Source organism: Micropterus dolomieu, linkage group LG19, assembly GCF_021292245.1.
Source record: "Micropterus dolomieu isolate WLL.071019.BEF.003 ecotype Adirondacks linkage group LG19, ASM2129224v1, whole genome shotgun sequence".
NCBI classification, from domain to species: Eukaryota; Metazoa; Chordata; class Actinopteri; order Centrarchiformes; family Centrarchidae; genus Micropterus; species Micropterus dolomieu.
In genome coordinates, this window is record NC_060168.1 from 33,142,196 (window position 1) to 33,161,711 (window position 19,516).

At 46.4% G+C, this 19,516-nt stretch overlaps 2 protein-coding genes and 1 long non-coding RNA gene across 3 annotated transcripts in view; 2 read left to right on the forward strand and 1 right to left on the reverse strand.

Annotated features, from left to right (window-relative positions):
• The window catches only part of LOC123957268, a 2,047-nt gene extending 467 nt beyond the window's left edge, over positions 1–1,580 (forward strand). The window contains exon 2 of the long non-coding RNA XR_006821770.1: positions 346–1,580. This is a non-coding gene — a long non-coding RNA (uncharacterized LOC123957268). The remainder of the gene's footprint in view (positions 1–345) is intronic.
• Positions 1–6,733, reverse strand: part of rnf4 (ring finger protein 4) — an 8,197-nt gene extending 1,464 nt beyond the window's left edge. Inside the window, exons 1-7 of the mRNA XM_046029942.1 lie at positions 6,505–6,733; positions 4,735–4,765; positions 4,368–4,581; positions 4,211–4,290; positions 1,524–1,536; positions 1,309–1,435; positions 1,119–1,170 (exon numbers count right to left, since the gene is read on the reverse strand). Coding sequence (XP_045885898.1) covers positions 1,119–1,170; positions 1,309–1,435; positions 1,524–1,536; positions 4,211–4,290; positions 4,368–4,581; positions 4,735–4,746 — 498 coding nt within the window. The 5' untranslated portion in view covers positions 4,747–4,765; positions 6,505–6,733. The remainder of the gene's footprint in view (positions 1–1,118; positions 1,171–1,308; positions 1,436–1,523; positions 1,537–4,210; positions 4,291–4,367; positions 4,582–4,734; positions 4,766–6,504) is intronic.
• A 10,544-nt stretch (positions 6,734–17,277) lies between these two features.
• On the forward strand, positions 17,278–18,556 carry neurog1 (neurogenin 1). Its single transcript, XM_046031006.1, has 2 exons — positions 17,278–17,440; positions 17,543–18,556. Exon 2 carries the CDS (start codon positions 17,566–17,568, stop codon positions 18,184–18,186), a length of 621 nt encoding a protein of 206 aa, XP_045886962.1. The 5' UTR covers positions 17,278–17,440; positions 17,543–17,565; the 3' UTR covers positions 18,187–18,556.
• The last annotated feature ends 960 nt before the right edge of the window (positions 18,557–19,516 follow it).

The window sequence follows — 19,516 nt, forward strand, 5'->3', positions numbered from 1 at the left end:
TTACTGTGAGGATCTGGATCCAGCTGGGTCAGATCGTTTCAGTAGGCTTACTGTGAGGATCTGGATCCAGCTGGGTCAGATCGTTTCAGTAGGCTTACTGTGAGGATCTGGATCCAGCTGGGTCAGATCGTTTCAGTAGGTTTACTGTGAGGATCTGGATCTGGATCCAGCTGGGTCAGATCGTTTCAGTAGGTTTACTGTGAGGATCTGGATCCAGCTGGGTCAGATCGTTTCAGTAGGTTTACTGTGAGGATCTGGATCTGGATCCTGCTGGTTCAGATCGTTTCAGTAGGTTTACTGTGAGGATCTGGATCTGGATCCTGCTGGGTCCGACCGTTTCAGTAGGTTTACTGTGAGGATCTGGATCCTGCTGGGTCCGACCGTTTCAGTAGGTTTACTGTGAGGATCTGGATCCTGCTGGGTCCGACCGTTTCAGTAGGTTTACTGTGAGGATCTGGATCCTGCTGGGTCCGACCGTTTCAGTAGGTTTACTGTGAGGATCTGGATCCTGCTGGGTCCGACCGTTTCAGTAAGTTTACTGTGAGGATCTGGATCAGGATCCTGCTGGTTCAGATCGTTTCAGTAGGTTTACTGTGAGGATCAGGATCCTGCTGGATCAGATCGTTTCAGTAGGTTTACTGTGAGGATCTGGATCCTGCTGGATCAGACCGTTTCAGTAGGTTTACTGTGAGGATCTGGATCAGGATCCTGCTGGATCAGACCGTTTCAGTAGGTTTACTGTGAGGATCTGGATCCTGCTGGATCAGACCGTTTCAGTAGGTTTACTGTGAGGATCTGGATCCTGCTGGGTCAGATCGTTTCAGTAGGTTTACTGTGAGGATCTGGATCCTGCTGGGTCAGATCGTTTCAGTAGGTTTACTGTGAGGATCTGGATCCTGCTGGGTCAGATCGTTTCAGTAGGTTTACTGTGAGGATCTGGATCCTGCTGGTTCAGATCGTTTCAGTAGGTTTACTGTGAGGATCTGGATCCTGCTGGTTCAGATCGTTTCAGTAGGTTTACTGTGAGGATCTGGATCTGGATCCTGCTGGATCAGATCGTTTCAGTAGGTTTACTGTGAGGATCTGGATCCTGTGTGACAGGTGTGTCTGAGTCTCACCTCAGAGTACGAGTCCAGACAGATGGGACAGCTGATCGTCCCCGGGGTCGACCTGAAACACAGAGACTCTGCTGGTTTCTACTGTCACATCACACACAGACCATGCTACCTGGGACCAGGTGGGTCAAACTACTACCTGGCTGTGATGTAAAGACAACGTTAGCTGAGACCAGGTGGGTCGGACTACTACCTGGAGGAGCTGTTGGCGTGTAGAGAGGACATTAGTGCAGCGTTGAGGACAGGGGGCGTGTCCTCGTCGTCATCACTGCTGACGACGTAACTCTCTCCTGTGGTGACCCCGCCCCTGTTCTGAGGACCTGATGGAGGACACCCAGAAAATTGTTGCACTGTCTCTTTAATGAAACTTTATTTCAACATGAAACTCAGGCAGAATAAAAGTTTTACCTTCGTCCACCAGCTGGCTCATCACGGCGGCGGAGGCAGAAGGAAAAGAGACCGTTAGTTTGATCCGTTTTCTCTTTGACTAAAAAGTCTGAACACAATTCAGCAACCGATCAATATGCTAATTATTAGTTTGTAGGGAGAACGTGTGCTTTGCTGCCCTTTCCTGTGCATTAGCATGTATTAGCGTGTAGAGACTGTTTCTTGTATAGAAACACTACTGGAGGGGCGCGGCCAGGCGGCACAAGCGCGTCGGTAGCCGGTCAGAAGACTGAAGTCAACGTAGATTACGCCTCGTTTGTAAATTAAAACATATGTGAGCACACCAGACCTGATGTTGTTCAAGTCAGCCGCAAGCCAAAAAGCTAAAGGAAGAACGAGGTAGAGAGGCGTTCTTTCCCCAGCGGTAAGTGCTGCCATCAGGCCGAGCTGCGTCTTCTGTTGTGAACTTTGTGCGACCAGCAAAAAGCTTTTCACCGCAAACAATTTTGTATCGAAGCATCTGCTGAAGCAGCTGAGCAACGTGAAGCTTAGCCTGTAGAAAGAAACTCCAGCAGCTGCTGCCAGTGAAGCACCCGCTCCGCAGCAGAGAGTGGCGTTCAGCATCGTTATGTGTTCAGTAAAACCACTGAATACTTCTCTTATTATTGCATTTACAAAACATTAACGTTAGTCCAGAAGTCCAGACGGTGGTGTTAAAAAGCCTCTTCTGTAAAAATCATCCTCATTGCTGCTGTTATGAACACACGGTTTTTATTATCTTTAAATAGCCTATAGATCCGGCATCCTCTGCTCTGAGAGGCGTTTTTCAGTTCAGCTGCTTGTTGCCTCCTCAATAAAAATAATTTTAAAAAAAATTGTTTTTTTAATACACTTTACATTTGAAACAAATCTCAAAGGCTACGTTCAGACTGCAGGCCTTAACGCTGATTTCCCCAGATTGTTTGACAGTTCACATTATAGTTTAAACGTGGCCCATATCAGACTCCAGCGTGAACTGTCCGCGGCCTTAAAGTGACCCGCATGTGCAGAAGAAGAACACGCAGCAGCAGCTGTTGCAGGCTGCAGAAGTAAACAAGGAGCAACAGAGGTTAACTCCGGTTAGCTCGCGGGAGACTCCCGTTTTTCATTGTCCTCTGAAGGGTCACATTTCTCCCGAATTATGACACAACTTTCTGTTCTTTTCATTACAGTTTCTGGCGCTGGACAACGCAACTGCCCCACAACTCACTCTCTCCCCACTGTGTCCGCTCGGACAAGTAGCATGCACGTAACTCAGAAGAGAGCTCGCGGTCCGGTGAACTTCAGGTATAATAAAAGGAATCTGTGAGCAGATTATAGCGAGGCAGAGGAGGGAGAGTTCCACATGTTTGATAATGGCTTTTGTGGAGCTTTTTCGTTCATAGCGGCTCCGTCTACAGCAGAACAGCTGCTCTACAGTGACGTCAAAGTCGCACATAAAAAGATCAGATCTGTAACTGGAAGAGATCAGCTTCCATGTGACTTGGCCTGTTTACACTGTCATGAAAAGATCAGATCTGAGTCACATATGGGCGCAAAAAAAAAAACAAAATCGGATTTGGGTCACATTGGCCTGCAGTCTGAACGTAGCCAAAGTGCTACAGTTAAGATCATAAAAGCAAGGTAAAAAAACATGCAATATAAAATACAAATAGGTAATGCAACAGCTTGCAGGGTTAATTAAAACTCATACGTTCTGCTAAAAAGACAGGAGCGGCAGAACAGAAAGCCCGACCACCCACGGTGCTGAGCTTTGTCCTGGGGAGAAGGAGGCGGTTTGAGTTTGTTCTCAGGTTAATAATTGTTCCAGTTTCTGAAATGCGCTGCTGAACAGGTTTCCCGTCACTTTTAAAGGACAGGGTGGTTGAAAGTAATACTAACGGAACGAGTAACGTGACTATTTACTTTTAATACCCAGTAATAAGTGAAGTAATATTATTACTTTTTAAATGAGTAAAAAGTAAATCATTACAATTTCAGAGTAATTTGCCCAACGCTGCAGCTAGATGTGCCGTAGAAACTGATGTGCCGTGTAGACAAAGCGCCGCTTTCTCAGACCAAAATGGAATTTAATCTTTGCATCAAGTGACTCGCGTGAGTTTGATGGCTGCACTACTCGCCTGGTGTTCTCATACAAACGCATGATTCCTGCAGCTGCATGAACTCAAAGTCAACATTTAGCTGGGATTTAGTTGCAAGAAACGGATTTCTTCTATTCTCTAAATATTAAGTCACACTTTGTCAGGTCTGTCAGTAAGATCACAAGTGGGTGACCACTGACGCTAACAAAACACACGGCGGCTCACTGCTGAGAAGCGCGAGTGAAGATACATCAACTTTTAATCCCAAAAATTAAAGTAAAATGTTAAATTAATAAAAGACGTTAACTCTGAGCTCTTCCTGCTGGTAAACGGGCGCACTGTGGGTCTTTATTGGTCCAAAGCTCCGGCGCCGCCCCGGCTCTCTCCTCCAGAGCTGCCGTCTGTCGGCCGGCAGAGAGTCTGTCCCTCAGCCCGGCGTCCCTGTCCTCGACACACCCTGATGCCGTCGGTGACATCCGGACAGTCTGAACACTGATAGGCTATGGCGATACAGCGTCATGTTTATGTATGCATGTATGTTTTAGCATGTGTTGGCAGGTATTAGCGTTAGCGTGTGTTGAATGTTACCAGTACTGAGTCGTTGTTGGTCAGGTCGACCACAGCAGCTTCTGATCCCTCACAGGTCAGATCCACCACCTCCTCCACACCTGAACACACATCAGTTATTGATTATTGATCAGATCTGGCGCTGCTAATTAATAACAGAGTACTGTACTGTACTGACTGTCCTCAGTGTTGTCCATCACAGCGATGGTCTCTGTGCGGGGGGCAGGGTTACCATCTGACGCCCTGCTAATGTTAGCCGTCCTGTTAGCCGTCCTGTTAGCTGCCCTGTTGGCTGCCCTGTTAGCGCTAGCTGTCCTCCTAGCGTTAGCTCCTCTGCTGCTCTTGGGTCTGGAAACTAGAGGACTTCCTGTGATCCTCCTCTTCCTCTGAGTCTATACATCACAACACACATTCATTACATCACAGCGGTGGGCGGGGTTTAATCTAAATGAAAAAGCAGCTAACAAACAGAAAACACTGGACCAATCGGTGAAGTTCAGATCCTGATCTGAGGTCAGACTGAAACACTGAAGAAGAATACTCACAGAGCTGCTCATAGCAGAGACGCTGGAGACCCTGCAGGGACACAGACACACAGACACACAGGGGTTAAAGAGAGACACGTAGACCACATCACTCGGACTGCTCTGTTAGCATCTGCTGTTAGCAGCGCCGACATCACTCGGACTGCTCTGTTAGCAGCGCCGACATCACTCGGACTGCTCTGTTAGCAGCGCCGACATCACTCGGACTGCTCTGTTAGCAGCGCCGACATCACTCGGACTGCTCTGTTAGCAGCGCCGACATCACTCGGACTGCTCTGTTAGCAGCATCAACTCACTCTGACTGCTCTGTTAGCAGCATCAACTCACTCTGACTGCTCTGTTAGCAGCATCAACTCACTCTGACTGCTCTGTTAGCATCAACTCACTCTGACTGCTCTGTTAGCATCAACTCACTCTGACTGCTCTGTTAGCATCAACTCACTCTGACTGCTCTGTTAGCATCAACTCACTCTGACTGCTCTGTTAGCACCGACATCACTCTGACTGCTCTGTTAGCACCGACATCACTCTGACTGCTCTGTTAGCATCGACATCACTCTGACTGCTCTGTTAGCACCAACTCACTCTGACTGCTCTGTTAGCACCGACATCACTCTGACTGCTCTGTTAGCACCGACATCACTCTGACTGCTCTGTTAGCATCGACATCACTCTGACTGCTCTGTTAGCATCGACATCACTCTGACTGCTCTGTTAGCATCGACATCACTCTGACTGCTCTGTTAGCATCAACTCACTCTGACTGCTCTGTTAGCATCAACTCACTCTGACTGCTCTGTTAGCATCAACATCACTCTGACTGCTCTGTTAGCATCGACATCACTCTGACTGCTCTGTTAGCATCGACATCACTCTGACTGCTCTGTTAGCACCGACATCACTCTGACTGCTCTGTTAGCATCAACATCACTCTGACTGCTCTGTTAGCATCAACATCACTCTGACTGCTCTGTTAGCATCAACTCACTCTGACTGCTCTGTTAGCATCAACTCACTCTGACTGCTCTGTTAGCATCGACATCACTCTGACTGCTCTGTTAGCATCAACTCACTCTGACTGCTCTGTTAGCACCGACATCACTCTGACTGCTCTGTTAGCACCGACATCACTCTGACTGCTCTGTTAGCACCGACATCACTCTGACTGCTCTGTTAGCATCGACATCACTCTGACTGCTCTGTTAGCACCGACATCACTCTGACTGCTCTGTTAGCACCGACATCACTCTGACTGCTCTGTTAGCATCAACTCACTCTGACTGCTCTGTTAGCATCAACTCACTCTGACTGCTCTGTTAGCATCAACATCACTCTGACTGCTCTGTTAGCATCGACATCACTCTGACTGCTCTGTTAGCATCGACATCACTCTGACTGCTCTGTTAGCATCAACTCACTCTGACTGCTCTGTTAGCATCAACTCACTCGGACTGCTCTGTTAGCATCAACTCACTCTGACTGCTCTGTTAGCATCATGCTAAACAACCTGACAGTTAACATCAAATAGCCGTTAGCTGTTAGCATTCAGTTAGCTAGCAGTCGGCTTTGGCAGGTTAACGTGCTTCACGTTTAGCGTCCATTTATGTTGTTTAAAGTAATTAATAAGTGAATAAAGTGGGCCAGGTTCCGGTTGGAAGGGACCGGTTCGGGCTTCGGAGTAACTCTGCGTACCAAGTTTCGGGGAAACAGGATCTGACACCGGTAACAACAGAGTGAGCATCAGTTAGCATCAGTTAGCTCTTCACTCACCGTGAGCGTGTTTTCTCTCCTGTTAGCGGCTATGCTAGCGGTTAGCTGCCGTCTAAATTAGTTCCGCGGCTGTTTCAACTTTCAGACGTTTAAACTGAAAACCTCAGAATGAACTGACTGATTTGTTCCCGCCAAACAGCTGATGTTGAGGTTAGCTTCTACAGCTTGCTTCCGGAGCTGCTTCTACTTCGTCTCTTAACGGAAGTTGGAAACCAGATGTTGGACTCATTACCGCCACTTGGCGTCTGTCAGCGACTTTCAAGCCTCTGCGTTACATCTGCGTTTCACTCTGTACAGTCTATAGTTTCACTTCACACAGAAATATACTGAATATACATAAATATATATACTCTTTTATTATTCTTATATAACTTGCATTTGTTTATTCCATATTTATATATTTCTACATTTATTTATGTTAACTTTACGCATAGCACCTTATCACCAAGTAAATTCCTTGTATTGTAAAACACTACTTGGCAATAAAGCTCCTTCTGATATATACACATATCTATCTATCTATATATCTATATAGATAGATAGATATGCAAGGTACAAGATTGTTTATTTGTCATTATACAGCACAAGGCTGCATAACAAAATGAAATTTGTAGTTCCTTCATGTTACACACACAACATATAATTAAGTGTAGGCCTATATTTAAATATGGTAACATATAAAATAAAACAATACAGTTATGTATATACATATATACAGACAAGTATTACTTACACCCCGAACATTCCACAGGAGATTTTTTAATTTGTATGGGCTGAATGTAAACAGCTACAACCACATGATAATATGAAAGTTTCATCTTCACAATAAACAGTCTGACATTTGGGAAACAGAGTCCATCTTCGCTGCGTTTGTGCACCAAGCATCATCAATGTAAAACACAGTCCAACTCCTCTCATCTTGCCTGTCTTGTGCTGGCAGCTCAGAACACACACACACACACACACACACATATATATATATATATATATATATATACACACATATACTGTCGGCTACGACCTGGATGAGAATCTTTACCCACATGGATCAATAGGTGCGTTGGACTTCATCGCTTCTGCGCAGCACTGACTTAACGTGATGCATGCTGGACTTAACAAAGCAGGTAGCTGCAGCTGCTTTTCTCTGACTGCACAAAGTTGGATCCACTTTTTGCCTGATCTAGCGACATTTTTCTTTACAAAATGCCGCAAGATCAGTCATTGATCTCAGCTCACAGTAAGCTCACGCAGGAATGTATCCGACTTGACGGTGCTGTTATGCCCCGCTACCAAGTCTGCAAAAGTCGGCCGCAGTCATCTCGCACCTGATATAACAGACCTGCAGACCTGCAGTCCAGTAGACCTGCAGACCAGCTGTCCAGTAGACCTGCAGACCAGCTGTCCAGCAGGGGGCAGCAGAGTCTGAGAGAAATTCAGTGTTAGATGTTAGATTATGAGAGAGGATCATGATCTTGTCAGATCACAGAAAGACCAGGACCAGAACCATCCATGTTGATGTGTGAGTGTGTGTGTGTTTGTGTGTGTGCGTGTCAGAGGGGGCGTGGCCTGAGGGGGTGCAGGTCATACATTCTTCCAGAGAGCTGATTGGACGGAGGGGGTGTCAGGGAATGTGCAGCAGCTACAGATGTCTGCAAAGAGCCTCCAGGTCACGACCCCCATGTCAGTGTCAGGACCGCCCCCCTCCATCTGCATCATCTTCATCACCAGCATCATCAGCAGCGTGTGAGCCTCCACACTGGCTCTTTGTTCCTCTGGGACCCAGACCAGGATTTAAAGGTCCTTTCAGGCCGAAGGCTCGTCACAGAAACGTTCTGTAGTTTTACATGATGTCTCGGGTCTGAAAGCGACTCGGTCTAAAGTTCCTCGTTTCAAATCACATTTAAATCTCTTCCAGTTATACTCAGATCTGTTGCTGCAGTAAAAGTACCAATACAACAGTGTAGAAATAGTCTGTTAGAGGAAGTCATGCCTTTAAAATGTCACTTAAAGCTGGCAGATTATTCTTCTATTTGTTGAAATTCTCTTTACATCCCAACAGCGATCAGTAAATCAAATGCTCTGATGCAGAAAAAATAATTAAATGGCTGTGGACTGATACAATCACTGCTGGTCTACCTGTGCGCATTCACTGCACATGAACGTGTTTTGCATGTTTCTCCAACATTGCCAACCTCAACTAATAGTCAAAGTACAAAGGTTTTTTCATCATAGCATATTTGAAGTAGTAAAAGTACTCATCATGCAGAACGGTCCATTTCAGATTAATCTGTATCATATTATTGGATTATAATTGTTGATGCATTCACATGTTCATCACTTTTAAAGGTGGAGCTTATTTTAATGACTACATATACTGCTGGCAGCTTCACCTATTAGAAGATTGTATTTTTTGTTAATAATCTGAATCTGGAAAAGTAACTGAACTGAAAACTGAAACTTATCAACATGAATGATTCGGCCTCTCTGATTTGGCCTCCATGATTCGGTCTCTCAGATTCAGTCTCTCCGATTCGGTCTCTCAGATTCAGTCTCTCAGATTCAGTCTCTCAGATTCAGTCTCTCAGATTCAGTCTCTCAGATTCGGCCTCTGATTCGGCCTCCATGATTTGGCTTCTATGATTCAGCCTCTCTGATTCCGTCTCTCTGATTTGGCCTCTGATTCTGTCTCTGATTCGACCTCCATGATTCGGTCTTTCAGATTCGGCCTCCATGATTCGGCCTCTCTGATTCGGCCTCTATGATTCGGCCTCTATGATTCGGCTTCTATGATTCGGTCTTTCAGATTCAGCCTCCATGATTCGGCCTCTCTTATTCGGCCTCTATGATTCGGCCTCTCTGATTCGGTCTTTCAGATTCAGCCTCCATGATTCGGCCTCTCTTATTCGGCCTCTATGATTCGGCCTCTATGATTCGGCCTCTATGATTCGGCCTCTCTGATTCGGTCTTTCAGATTCAGCCTCCATGATTCGGCCTCTCTTATTCGGCCTCTATGATTCGGCCTCTATGATTCGGCCTCCATGATTTGGCTTCTATGATTCAGCCTCTCTGATTCCGTCTCTCTGATTTGGCCTCTGATTCTCTGATTCGGCCTCTATGATTCGGTCTTTCAGATTCAGCCTCTCTGATTCGGCCTCTATGATTCGGCCTCTATGATTCGGCCTCTATGATTTGGCTTCCATGATTCGGCTTCTATGATTCGGCCTCTCTGATTCGGCCTCTCTGATTCAGCCTCTATGATTCGGTCTTTCAGATTCGGCCTCCATGATTCGGCCTCTCTGATTCGGCCTCTCTGATTCGGCCTCTATGATTCGGCCTCTCTGATTCGGCCTCTATGATTCGGCCTCTCTGATTCGGCCTCCATGATTCGGCTTCCATGATTCGGCTTCTATGATTCGGCCTCTATGATTCGGCCTCTCTGATTCGGCCTCTATGATTCGGTCTTTCAGATTCGGCCTCCATGATTTGGCCTCTCTGATTCGGCCTCCATGATTTGGCTTCCATGATTCGGCTTCTATGATTCGGCCTCTCTGATTCGGCCTCTATGATTCGGCCTCTATGATTCGGTCTCTATGATTCGGTCTTTCAGATTCGGCCTCCATGATTCGGCCTCTCTGATTCGGCCTCCATGATTTGGCTTCCATGATTCGGCTTCTATGATTTGGCCTCAATGATTCAGCCTCTCTGATTGCGTCTCTCTGATTTGGCCTCTGATTCTGTCTCTGATTCGGCTTCTATGATTTCGAATCCAATGATGAAGAAAAAGGAGACATTTTGTAGCTAAGCAGCTTCATCTGAAACACAAGAAGAAGCACAAATACCCTCAAAGCTGACGATGCAGGGTGGCAGTGTACCCCTCCTCCTCCTCCTCCTCCTCCTCTCTGCCCCCCTTTCAGCCCTTCAGCTTTCAGATGCAAACGAAGCAGACATATGGAGAGGAGGTCTCTCTTCTGCGGCCCTCCTAAAGATTCAGATTGTATGACAAATCACGTCCAAGGCTGCTCGGCCTCCTCTGTCCTCCGCCCCCACCTCCATCCTCTCCGCCCCCACACCACACCCCCAGACAACGGCTTCATTAGGCTGAAAGAAGAGAGTTTTCGCAGCTTTGTCGAGTCAAGACTCACAGCTCCTTCTCCTCTTCTCAATTACTCCTTTGTTGGAGCAAATTCAAGTTATTGCACTCAGAACCATATGGGACCCCCTCTCTCTCTCTGCTCTGCAAGTGCAGCCCAACCTCGCTCGCCCCCTCAGACTCTCTGTTACTGTTGCTTAACACAAATGTTGTGTCTGCAGATTTGTTCAGAAACCTTCACTCTGATCAGGTAGATCTGCCTGTTAAGAGTCATTTTGCACTGCATTCTGGGTATTTCAGGGGACAGCTGTTGTTTCTGTGTTAAACAGAACTTGAACACACGAATAATCTGTGAAACTTATATCTGTCATTTAAGTTTCAACCTGTTTTCAACACAAAAGATTTTCTGAGTTTTTGTGATCGCAGAGCAGCAAACTACTAAAAACCTGCAGATTTGTGAAGGAAACAAGTTGAAATAAACTCAGCAGCTCCCAAATATTCGGCTGATAAACAGCAGCAGCAGGACGTTTCTGTTTCTAGAAATAACTGGAACTTTATGTTTCTTTTAACGCCGACAGCAACAATCAACTACAAGCTACATATCAAAATTAAACTGAGAGTTTGGTTCGACTTCTGTCAGTAAATTAGTCTGAATGATAAAATTAATGTTTCTTCTTCAGTTTAACATTAAAACTTTCAGCAGAGTTTGAACAAACTCAGTTTCAACAGAAACAACTCTTCATGGGGACAAACTAAAATACGACCACTTCCTGCCCTTTTTCAAAATGAGCAAATGTAACTTTCCCCCTCTCCTCCTCCTCCTCCTCCTCTCCTTCTTCCTCCTCCTCCTCCTCCTCCTCTCTTCCTTTGGGGCGGCAGTAGCTCCGTCCATAAGGATTAGGCTGGGAACCGGAGGGTGACCGGTTTGAGTCCAGAGTTGTGGAGCGTGGGCTGGTAGCTGGAAAGGTGCCAGTTCACCTCCTGGTAGCTGGAAAGGTGCCAGTTCACCTCCTGGTAGCTGGAGAGGTGCCAGTTCATATATTGTGTACTAATAATAACACCAGAGTGAGAACACTGAATTTCCCCCTGTGGGATTAATAAAGTACGTCTTCCACTTCTGCTCTCCTCTCCTCCTCTGCACAGACATGATCCTGATCAAATACCCTTCGTTGTCTCTTCTGTCTGTGGTGATGAAAATCTTCCCGTCTTGTAGTTCAGGAAGGTTTTAATCTAAAGGAACGCGGTTGTGAATCAGCCTCCTGAATGCGTCCTCCTCCGTCGCCGCACGCCCTCCACCTCCATCAATCTGCTGTTGCATTCTGGGAGCAGCAGCTTCCCATTCACTTGTCTGAGGCTGTTTGCTCATGGTTATAATTTACCTCTGGTTTACCCAACATTAGCGGACACAAAGGGGGACGCTTCGGACCGGGGGTTTATCTGCAACCAGCCGGTGTCCTGGCAACGCCACGACCAGAAAACACAGCACCTGAAAAGAAACTCATCATGGAGACCCTAACCCCGAGGAAGAAAAGAAACGCGCAAACAACCACACAACAACAAAACTACCACAAGATACTTCACAAATAATCACAAATCATCTTCTAATCGCGCCGAACCCGTCCAGTCCAGAAACCTCCTCCTCCTGCTCCCCCCGGCGTCCCCCGCCAACATCGCAGTCCTCGGACTCTCCCGTCCGACCTCGTCATCATTACCAACAACAAAGGGTCCTTGATCCTTGATGTAAAGTCCGGAGAGAAATCCATGAAGAGGTAGTTCTGGTCGTGTCTCCAGATTGTTAACGTGAAGCGGGCAAAGGTGTTTAGCTTCGAGAATCAGGTCAGGTGGTCGGGTACCGGATCTTCAATCACTGAATTAGACAGGAGGTTTCCCCAAAGTGTGAGCTGGACCTTTGGATCCAGCAAGAAGGTAAATGGGGGACCTTGACACATCATGAGGTCCTGAGGGCTGCGTCAAGGCCTCTAGAGGTGGAGGTTGGGTGAAAAGATGTTTTATCTCTTTCAGAGAAACACCTGAGTGCAGGGCCGAGCACGGACCCCGAGGATCTCCAGAGGTCACCGGTGGCAGAGTTTACCAAGACCCGCTGTTTCCTACACGGTCCTGGATCCAGTCTGTCTACAGAACAGTGAGCAGCTGACGTGAATTAGAGAACCAAACTGCTTGTGACATGATGTGGTCAACAATCTGTCCTGCTGGTTTCTAGATGTGAATATTCTGTCGTTATAAAGGGTCTAATATTAATCTGTGTTGTTCTGCTGTAAGAACGAGGCAGCGTGTTGATTTGGGGAACGTTTCACAGGATTACTGCAGTCGTCCTGCAGATTAGAGCTTTCTCTCCTTCAGCTTACTCACTTGTTTTTGTTTCCTCCTTTTCCTCGAGAGTCCTTCAGCTTTTCTTTTATTTCTCTGTGTGTGTGGGGGGGTCCTTTGGTTCATTTAATTCTGTGTCGTTTTCTCACGTGTTTCACTTCATTGAAATTCAATCACATCTCGTGCTGCGGAGACTTAATCCTGTCAGAGCTTCACCCGGCAGACCTCCGAGTTCCTTTCTCTTCTTCTTCTGCTCTGAACACACAGAACACACTACAACACACACACACACACGCACACACACACACACAAAATGTTACATATCTACATGAATATTTATAATATCTCTCTGTAACTTCTTCTTCTCTGAGACGGCGCTGTGAAACCGCTGACGCTGAACTATTTCCTGTAAAAAGATTATATAAAAGATTATATAAAGTTTGTTGCTTTGCATGTTCTTCACGTGCGCAGTGTCGTATTCTGATTGGTTCTCCACCGTCTGCCTCTTTGTAAAAGGTTAAAAATTTAGAAAAGTCATTAAAATAGTAATTTTACATTTTAAACAGGGTAACCTGGAACTTTCCCAACACTGCTCATCTCACACCTGCTCACTTTGTCACCAGCTGACGTTCAGGTGATCAAAGCAGCTGAAAATAACGACGGCACTTAAACGCATCATATCCCCTTCAGCTCATAATATAACAAACACTGTTCATCACTGAGTCTATTATTACCCATCAATCCCTCAATCAATGTTTTATTGTATTTTATAATGTCGGTGGGTTCAGGTTCTGCAGCTTTATTGGATTATATGGTGTAAATCTAATGGGTGCCCCCCCACACACACACACGTCCGTCAGCTCTTGGCCAATAGGAACGCAGCAGTAAACAGTTTCCAAGCTGTCGGCTCACTTTGAAGTGACGGAGGCTGTAAACGTCTGACGTGCTTCTCCTCCCACCAGCAGCTTCTGGAGCTTTCAGCCTCCTCTCACCATCTTCTTCAGGGGCCGAGGACTCTGGGAAACAGATGTTTTTAAATGTCTGCCTGCCATAAATATTTGTGTCCAGTGAAAAACATGTATCTCCAAACTTTAGTTCATCAGGCGAGGCGTTCAGGGTCCCTGCTGCAGCGGGAAAACTAAGATTCAATCAATCAATCAAAGTTAATTTATAGAGCACTTTAAAAATCCAAAGTGGACACAAAGTGATGTACGTTAAAACAATAAAAGACACTAAATAAAAAGCTCACACGACGCATAAAATACAAATAAAACAAAAAAAGTCAACTTCAGTTTCCAAAGGCTCGGGAAAAGAGGTGGGTTTTAAGAAGAGACAGTGAAGATGCCTGCTGTGTGCAGGTGATCAGCATAACGCCTACATACAGCAGCTTCTGAACGCGTGGTGTCATGTAAAAATCTAGTATCTCCGTTTGTCTGGAGGATTTCTCCGTCTGTTTCTTTCAGACTTTTCTAGTTGCGTCCTCTTTTTTCTTTCTTTCATCAAAATATTTATGTGTCTTTGCCTCTTCCTGTCTGAGTTTCGTGCTTCTTCTGTTCTCATCAAACTAAACTTGACTTGCTCTGCTGACACTGTTGGAGACACCTGTTTGCTGCAGAGACGGTTGTCTTGTTTTGGAGTTTATCCTCTTTGAGTGAAACAGGATTTAGGATTTAGTTGTCGGGGCCTCACAGAGGCTTGTGCCGGCCCTGCAGCCGGGGCAGAGATGATTTGTGTGCAGCCTGGGTTTGGTTTTGTTCCTGCTGAGGTCCATTTGAATAAGAATGATGCCAATAGAGTGGCTGAGGCAGAAAGAAAGCAGCACAAAAGGCCAGAGGAGCTGAATTTGGACGAGGGACAAACCAGGAGAGGAGTGAAAAGAAGTGCAGGGCGGACGGCCACAATGGAACAATTCACCTTATAATCGCTTTGATATATTATACATGCCTGAAGACTCTAAACATTGTGTAATTATTTATAAATGACTGCCCCCCCCTGCAGAATAAAGCAGCAGAAAGACTCTGCAGGTCTCTGCTTCTCCTCCGCTGAGCTGCAAACTGAATAAATGGAATAATTAATGGAAAATGGTATGCCTGTCTCATAAAGATGTCTTTAAAAAACACTTAAAAGAAAATTGGCCCCGGCCTGTAAGCGTTCATGCTGGACGGGTTTACTGCAGCCTGAAGACATGAAAAGACGAACAAAAGCCCGACTTCATGAAGTGAAACAGTTCAGCCGGAGCTGTTCGTCCTCAGACACCAGAGAATTCGTTTTTATCGCGACTGTGATCCTGGTTCAGACGCTTTACATCTTATTTATCTGTAAGTGCTGTACTGAGTACTGCAGGTGGATCCTGGTGCTGCTCTGGTTCCTCAGGTCCTGTTTGATTTTCTGCCTGAAAATCATTTTTGTTTCATTAAAGTCTTTTTTTTTTTACATTTAGTCTAAAAATATCTGATCTGTGTGTCTCACCAACCTGCGACATGAAACTCATCTAAAATCATTTACAGAAGTCGTGTTGGCCGTCACTTTGTGGTGAAAAGTGGGGACAGAAGGGCTCAGATTAGGGCTGTGATGATAAACACAAGATTTTTAACACCATTTAAAAGAAATAGGAAAAGTTGAGATTTATCAGCGGGGGGGGCGGTCTGGGGTTCATTTCCTACATTCTGGAGACATTTTCTGCTTCAATAAATGTCTATTTATTAGTCTAATGTCTATTTAAGTGAACGCAAATTTCAGCTGGCAGGAGACGATTCCTAAAGATAAAGATATAACAGAATGTAAAGCAGAAATCAGCTGCTTGTTTTTTTAGCTTAAGTTACTTTTTTGTTTCTTCTACATTTTAAATCCATTGCATGTTTTCTTGTTGTGCAAAGAAACCTTTCTGAAAGTGATTTTATTTGTGGGTTAACATTTTTTGGTGCAAATATTTTTAACAGATGCTTTCTAAAAAAGATGGGGACGTGTCCCCAGCGTCCCCAGCGTAAATGACACTATGGCTGGACGTCCCAAATGTCCTTAAATGAGATGAGTATAAAGCAGGTTGGACGTCCTCTCGTGCTCCTGCTGCACTGAGCTTTAGCTGTTGCACATTAAGCAACATGAGGACCAACATGCACCAGATCTACAGACTGATGTTCATCTGCAGGTTGATAACAGAAAATATTAAAACACACAGGCTGATGAGCAGAAGAGAGAAGTGGAGGAAAAACAGATGAAGACGTTTAGTTTTTACTTTAACACCCCGGCAGACACAAGTGCTTTTCTTGCTACTGGTTTATTGAAGTCCTAAAACAACATTGATGAGAAAATATAGCAACGATGTTAACAAAAACAACAACATACACAGCATGTGAAATCACAATTACCAAAGTACAATGCAGATGGACAAAACAAATACCTCGTTGGCTGCATGCTACGAAGAAAGGGAAGTCTTTGAGTCTTCAGAGGTAAACTTAAAACCGCTCACATCAAGGTTTGCTTTAGCCAGCATGAAATATTTCACAGGAACACACATGTCAATGCAATCTGCTGCCTGCTGGTGTTCAGCAACAGTTCAACTCATGCAGCCCAAGAAACTTGTAAGTGACTTCAAAATAAAAGCATAAATAACAAATGTTACTTAGAAAAAGGGAAGTATACAAATTACACAAATGTAATTGCAACACTTACAACCTTATCACGGACATTTCTGAATTGGGTCTAAATAGTCAGCTGACCAGTGTCCCCAGGATGTCTCTTGGATGGAACTGATGGTTCTGCTGTTATTTTGTGTTGAATGCTTTTATTGTGAAAGACTTTCTACATTTTGTTTTGAAAGATGAAGGATGGACACTGATGCTTTTCAGGTTTCTGATGAAACACTGACTGAAGCTCTGAATCATCTTTACAAAACATCAACAACAACAACTTTCTTCTTTCTGAGCTCAGAAAAAGTTTGGAGACATTTTGCTGACTTTTGTCTTTCTGTCTGTGTTATGTTTGGGGGGGGCTCTCCGGAGCGTGTCTCCGCCCGGTGGTGTTGGGGGGGGGTTACTGACTCTTCTTTCTTTCTCTTTTTCTGTTTTTGGTTTTAACTCTGAAAGTGGGTTTGGTCTGCTCTGTTTCACGGGGGGGGGGGGGGGGGGGGGGTCCAGCGTGTTGTTCGCGTGGCCAGCCGCCTGCTCTGATTGGCTGGCCGTGATTACCGGCACGCTTCTCTGTGCGGGGCGAACACGCACCGCAGGCGTCATTATGTTAATGAGCAGCTCCCGCGGCACGGGGCAGACCTGCCGCGGCATTCAAGTTCCTCATCCTGGCTCTGAGGCCTGGGGGTGGGAGGAGTGGGGGGGGGTACCGGGGCAGGGGGCCGGTCATTGTCCCGTCCACAGTATATAAGCGGGCTGAGGCCGGTCGTGTGCCAGGCTCACCGGCTCGCACGAGCTGATCCAGAGCAGAAAGACGCAGAGAGACGCGTGCCGCTCGTCCTGCACAGATAAACCCGGTCCTGCTGGATCAGAAAACTTCTGCACACTTCAGGTAAGTTCACCGCGCGTGCCTCCGCTCACCTGCGGACTCTCGTCATCACTGTCCGCGCTCCGGTCAGCCACAGGTCCTAACGCTCCTCTTGTCTCTCCACAGAACAGACCCGAACCCGCTCCGACATGGACCCAGTCTACTCCGACATCGACAGCAACAGCTGCGACTTCTTCCCGCACACGGACGATGAGGACTCCCTCGGCAGCCTGCGCTCCGCCTCCCCGGAGTCCTCACCGCTCTGCCCGCCGCGCTCCCCGGAGCAGCAGCAGCAGCAGAAGAAGCGGCGCCGCGGACGCGCCCGCAGCGACGCCAGCGTGCACGTGGTGAAGAAGAACCGGCGCATGAAAGCCAACGACCGGGAGCGGAACCGCATGCACAACCTGAACGACGCCCTGGACGAGCTCCGCAGCGTCCTGCCGGCCTTCCCGGACGAGACCAAACTCACCAAAATCGAGACTCTGCGCTTTGCGCACAACTACATCTGGGCTCTGTCCGAGACGATCCGCATCGCAGACCTGCAGGCGGGGAAGACCGGAGACCCTCTGCAGCTGCGCTCCGCGTGCCTCGGTGAGGCCCCGAGCCCCGGCAGCGACGCCTGCTCCTGGAGCTCTAGCGGCTCCTCGTCCTCCTCCTCCCCGGCTTACTGCGCCTCCAGCCCGGGCAGCCCCGCCGCGCAGGAGGACTACAGCTACCTGCGGCAGGACGCGCTGTTCGGCTTCCGCAGCCTCGTGCCGGGCATCTACTGACCGGCAGACCGCCGGAGGGGCCCCGCGGCCCCACAGACACTAACGGAGCGGACAGTCCGGTTCCTGCTGGATGAAGAAGAATCACGGTTTGCCTTAATGAGCTCATTATTTCTTCTTTATTTAGTTGCCCCCCCCCGCTTTCTCTATCTCGGAGGTGAAAAGTTAATTTTACAATTTGTAGAGAACTGAAGCAGAAAGAGAGCGTGGAAATCAGGTTCCTCACCCGTGACAGGGTCTGAATGGACCCCTCATCCATTATGTATGCCCCCCCACCCCCCACTGTTGTTTTATTTATTTGACTCGTTTTGTTTCACATGAAATTTGTATTTTGTACATAAAGAGATTTTTATTCTATTTACTTGGAAGCAGTTTTCTACAAAATAAAGTTCTAACGTTTCTATAAAGTCTTCTGTGCCTGTTCCTCAAACACCAACATGAATATATGAAATAACAACACCAACAGCTCAGCCACCTCTTGATATTAAAATATATTAATCCTCCTCTGCATTTAGATGCTTATTTTCTAAATAAAGATATTAATAATCTTTATTTGTTAAGCCACAAAAACTGAAGCAGACATGAAGATTAGATGGATCTGTCTGTCCATGAGCCTGTTTTCACTCTTATTATTATTTTAGTTGACATAAACGGATGGACGAGTCATTGGCTATTGAACCTGAAGGCGGGTTGATTTAAATTTAAATGAACCATCAGGAAACATTTATTCAAAAGACAAAGACATTATGAATAGGCATAAGTAGTATTATGAATAAGTATTAATGTTCATGTGACAGTAACACATATATATATATATATAATAATAATAGGAAACAGTGTTTGTAAGTTGTTTTTGACGACAGTTTCAGTTGAACAAGTAAAATAATAACAGTGTAAACATTAAACCCACCATGTTGTTTGTTTGTTTGTTTGTTTGTTCCTTCGTGGCCTCTGTGGTGCTGCAGGAGAAGATCATCTGAACTGATCTGAGGTCAGAGAACAGAATCTAAACCAGGCCCCCGCCGCGGGCCCCGCTGTATTGTCAGTGCGCGTGGGGCCGTGTGCTAATTGAGCGGGATTAACGGCCCTCGAGCACCTGCAGACTAACGAGCTGCTTCAATCAGATGAAGCCAAATCTGTCAGCTGACCACACAGCCTGCTGCCTGGACACCGCACGCAGGGCCCGACGCTGCACTTCTGGGGGCCAAATGTCTGAGGGCCCCGAATGTGACCCGTCAGGAAAACAGTGAAGTCTCATTAATGAGGGAAGTTTTCTACCAATCGAGTCCTTCAGAGTGGTGATCAGGACAACGTCAGAACTGGCTGCTGCTGT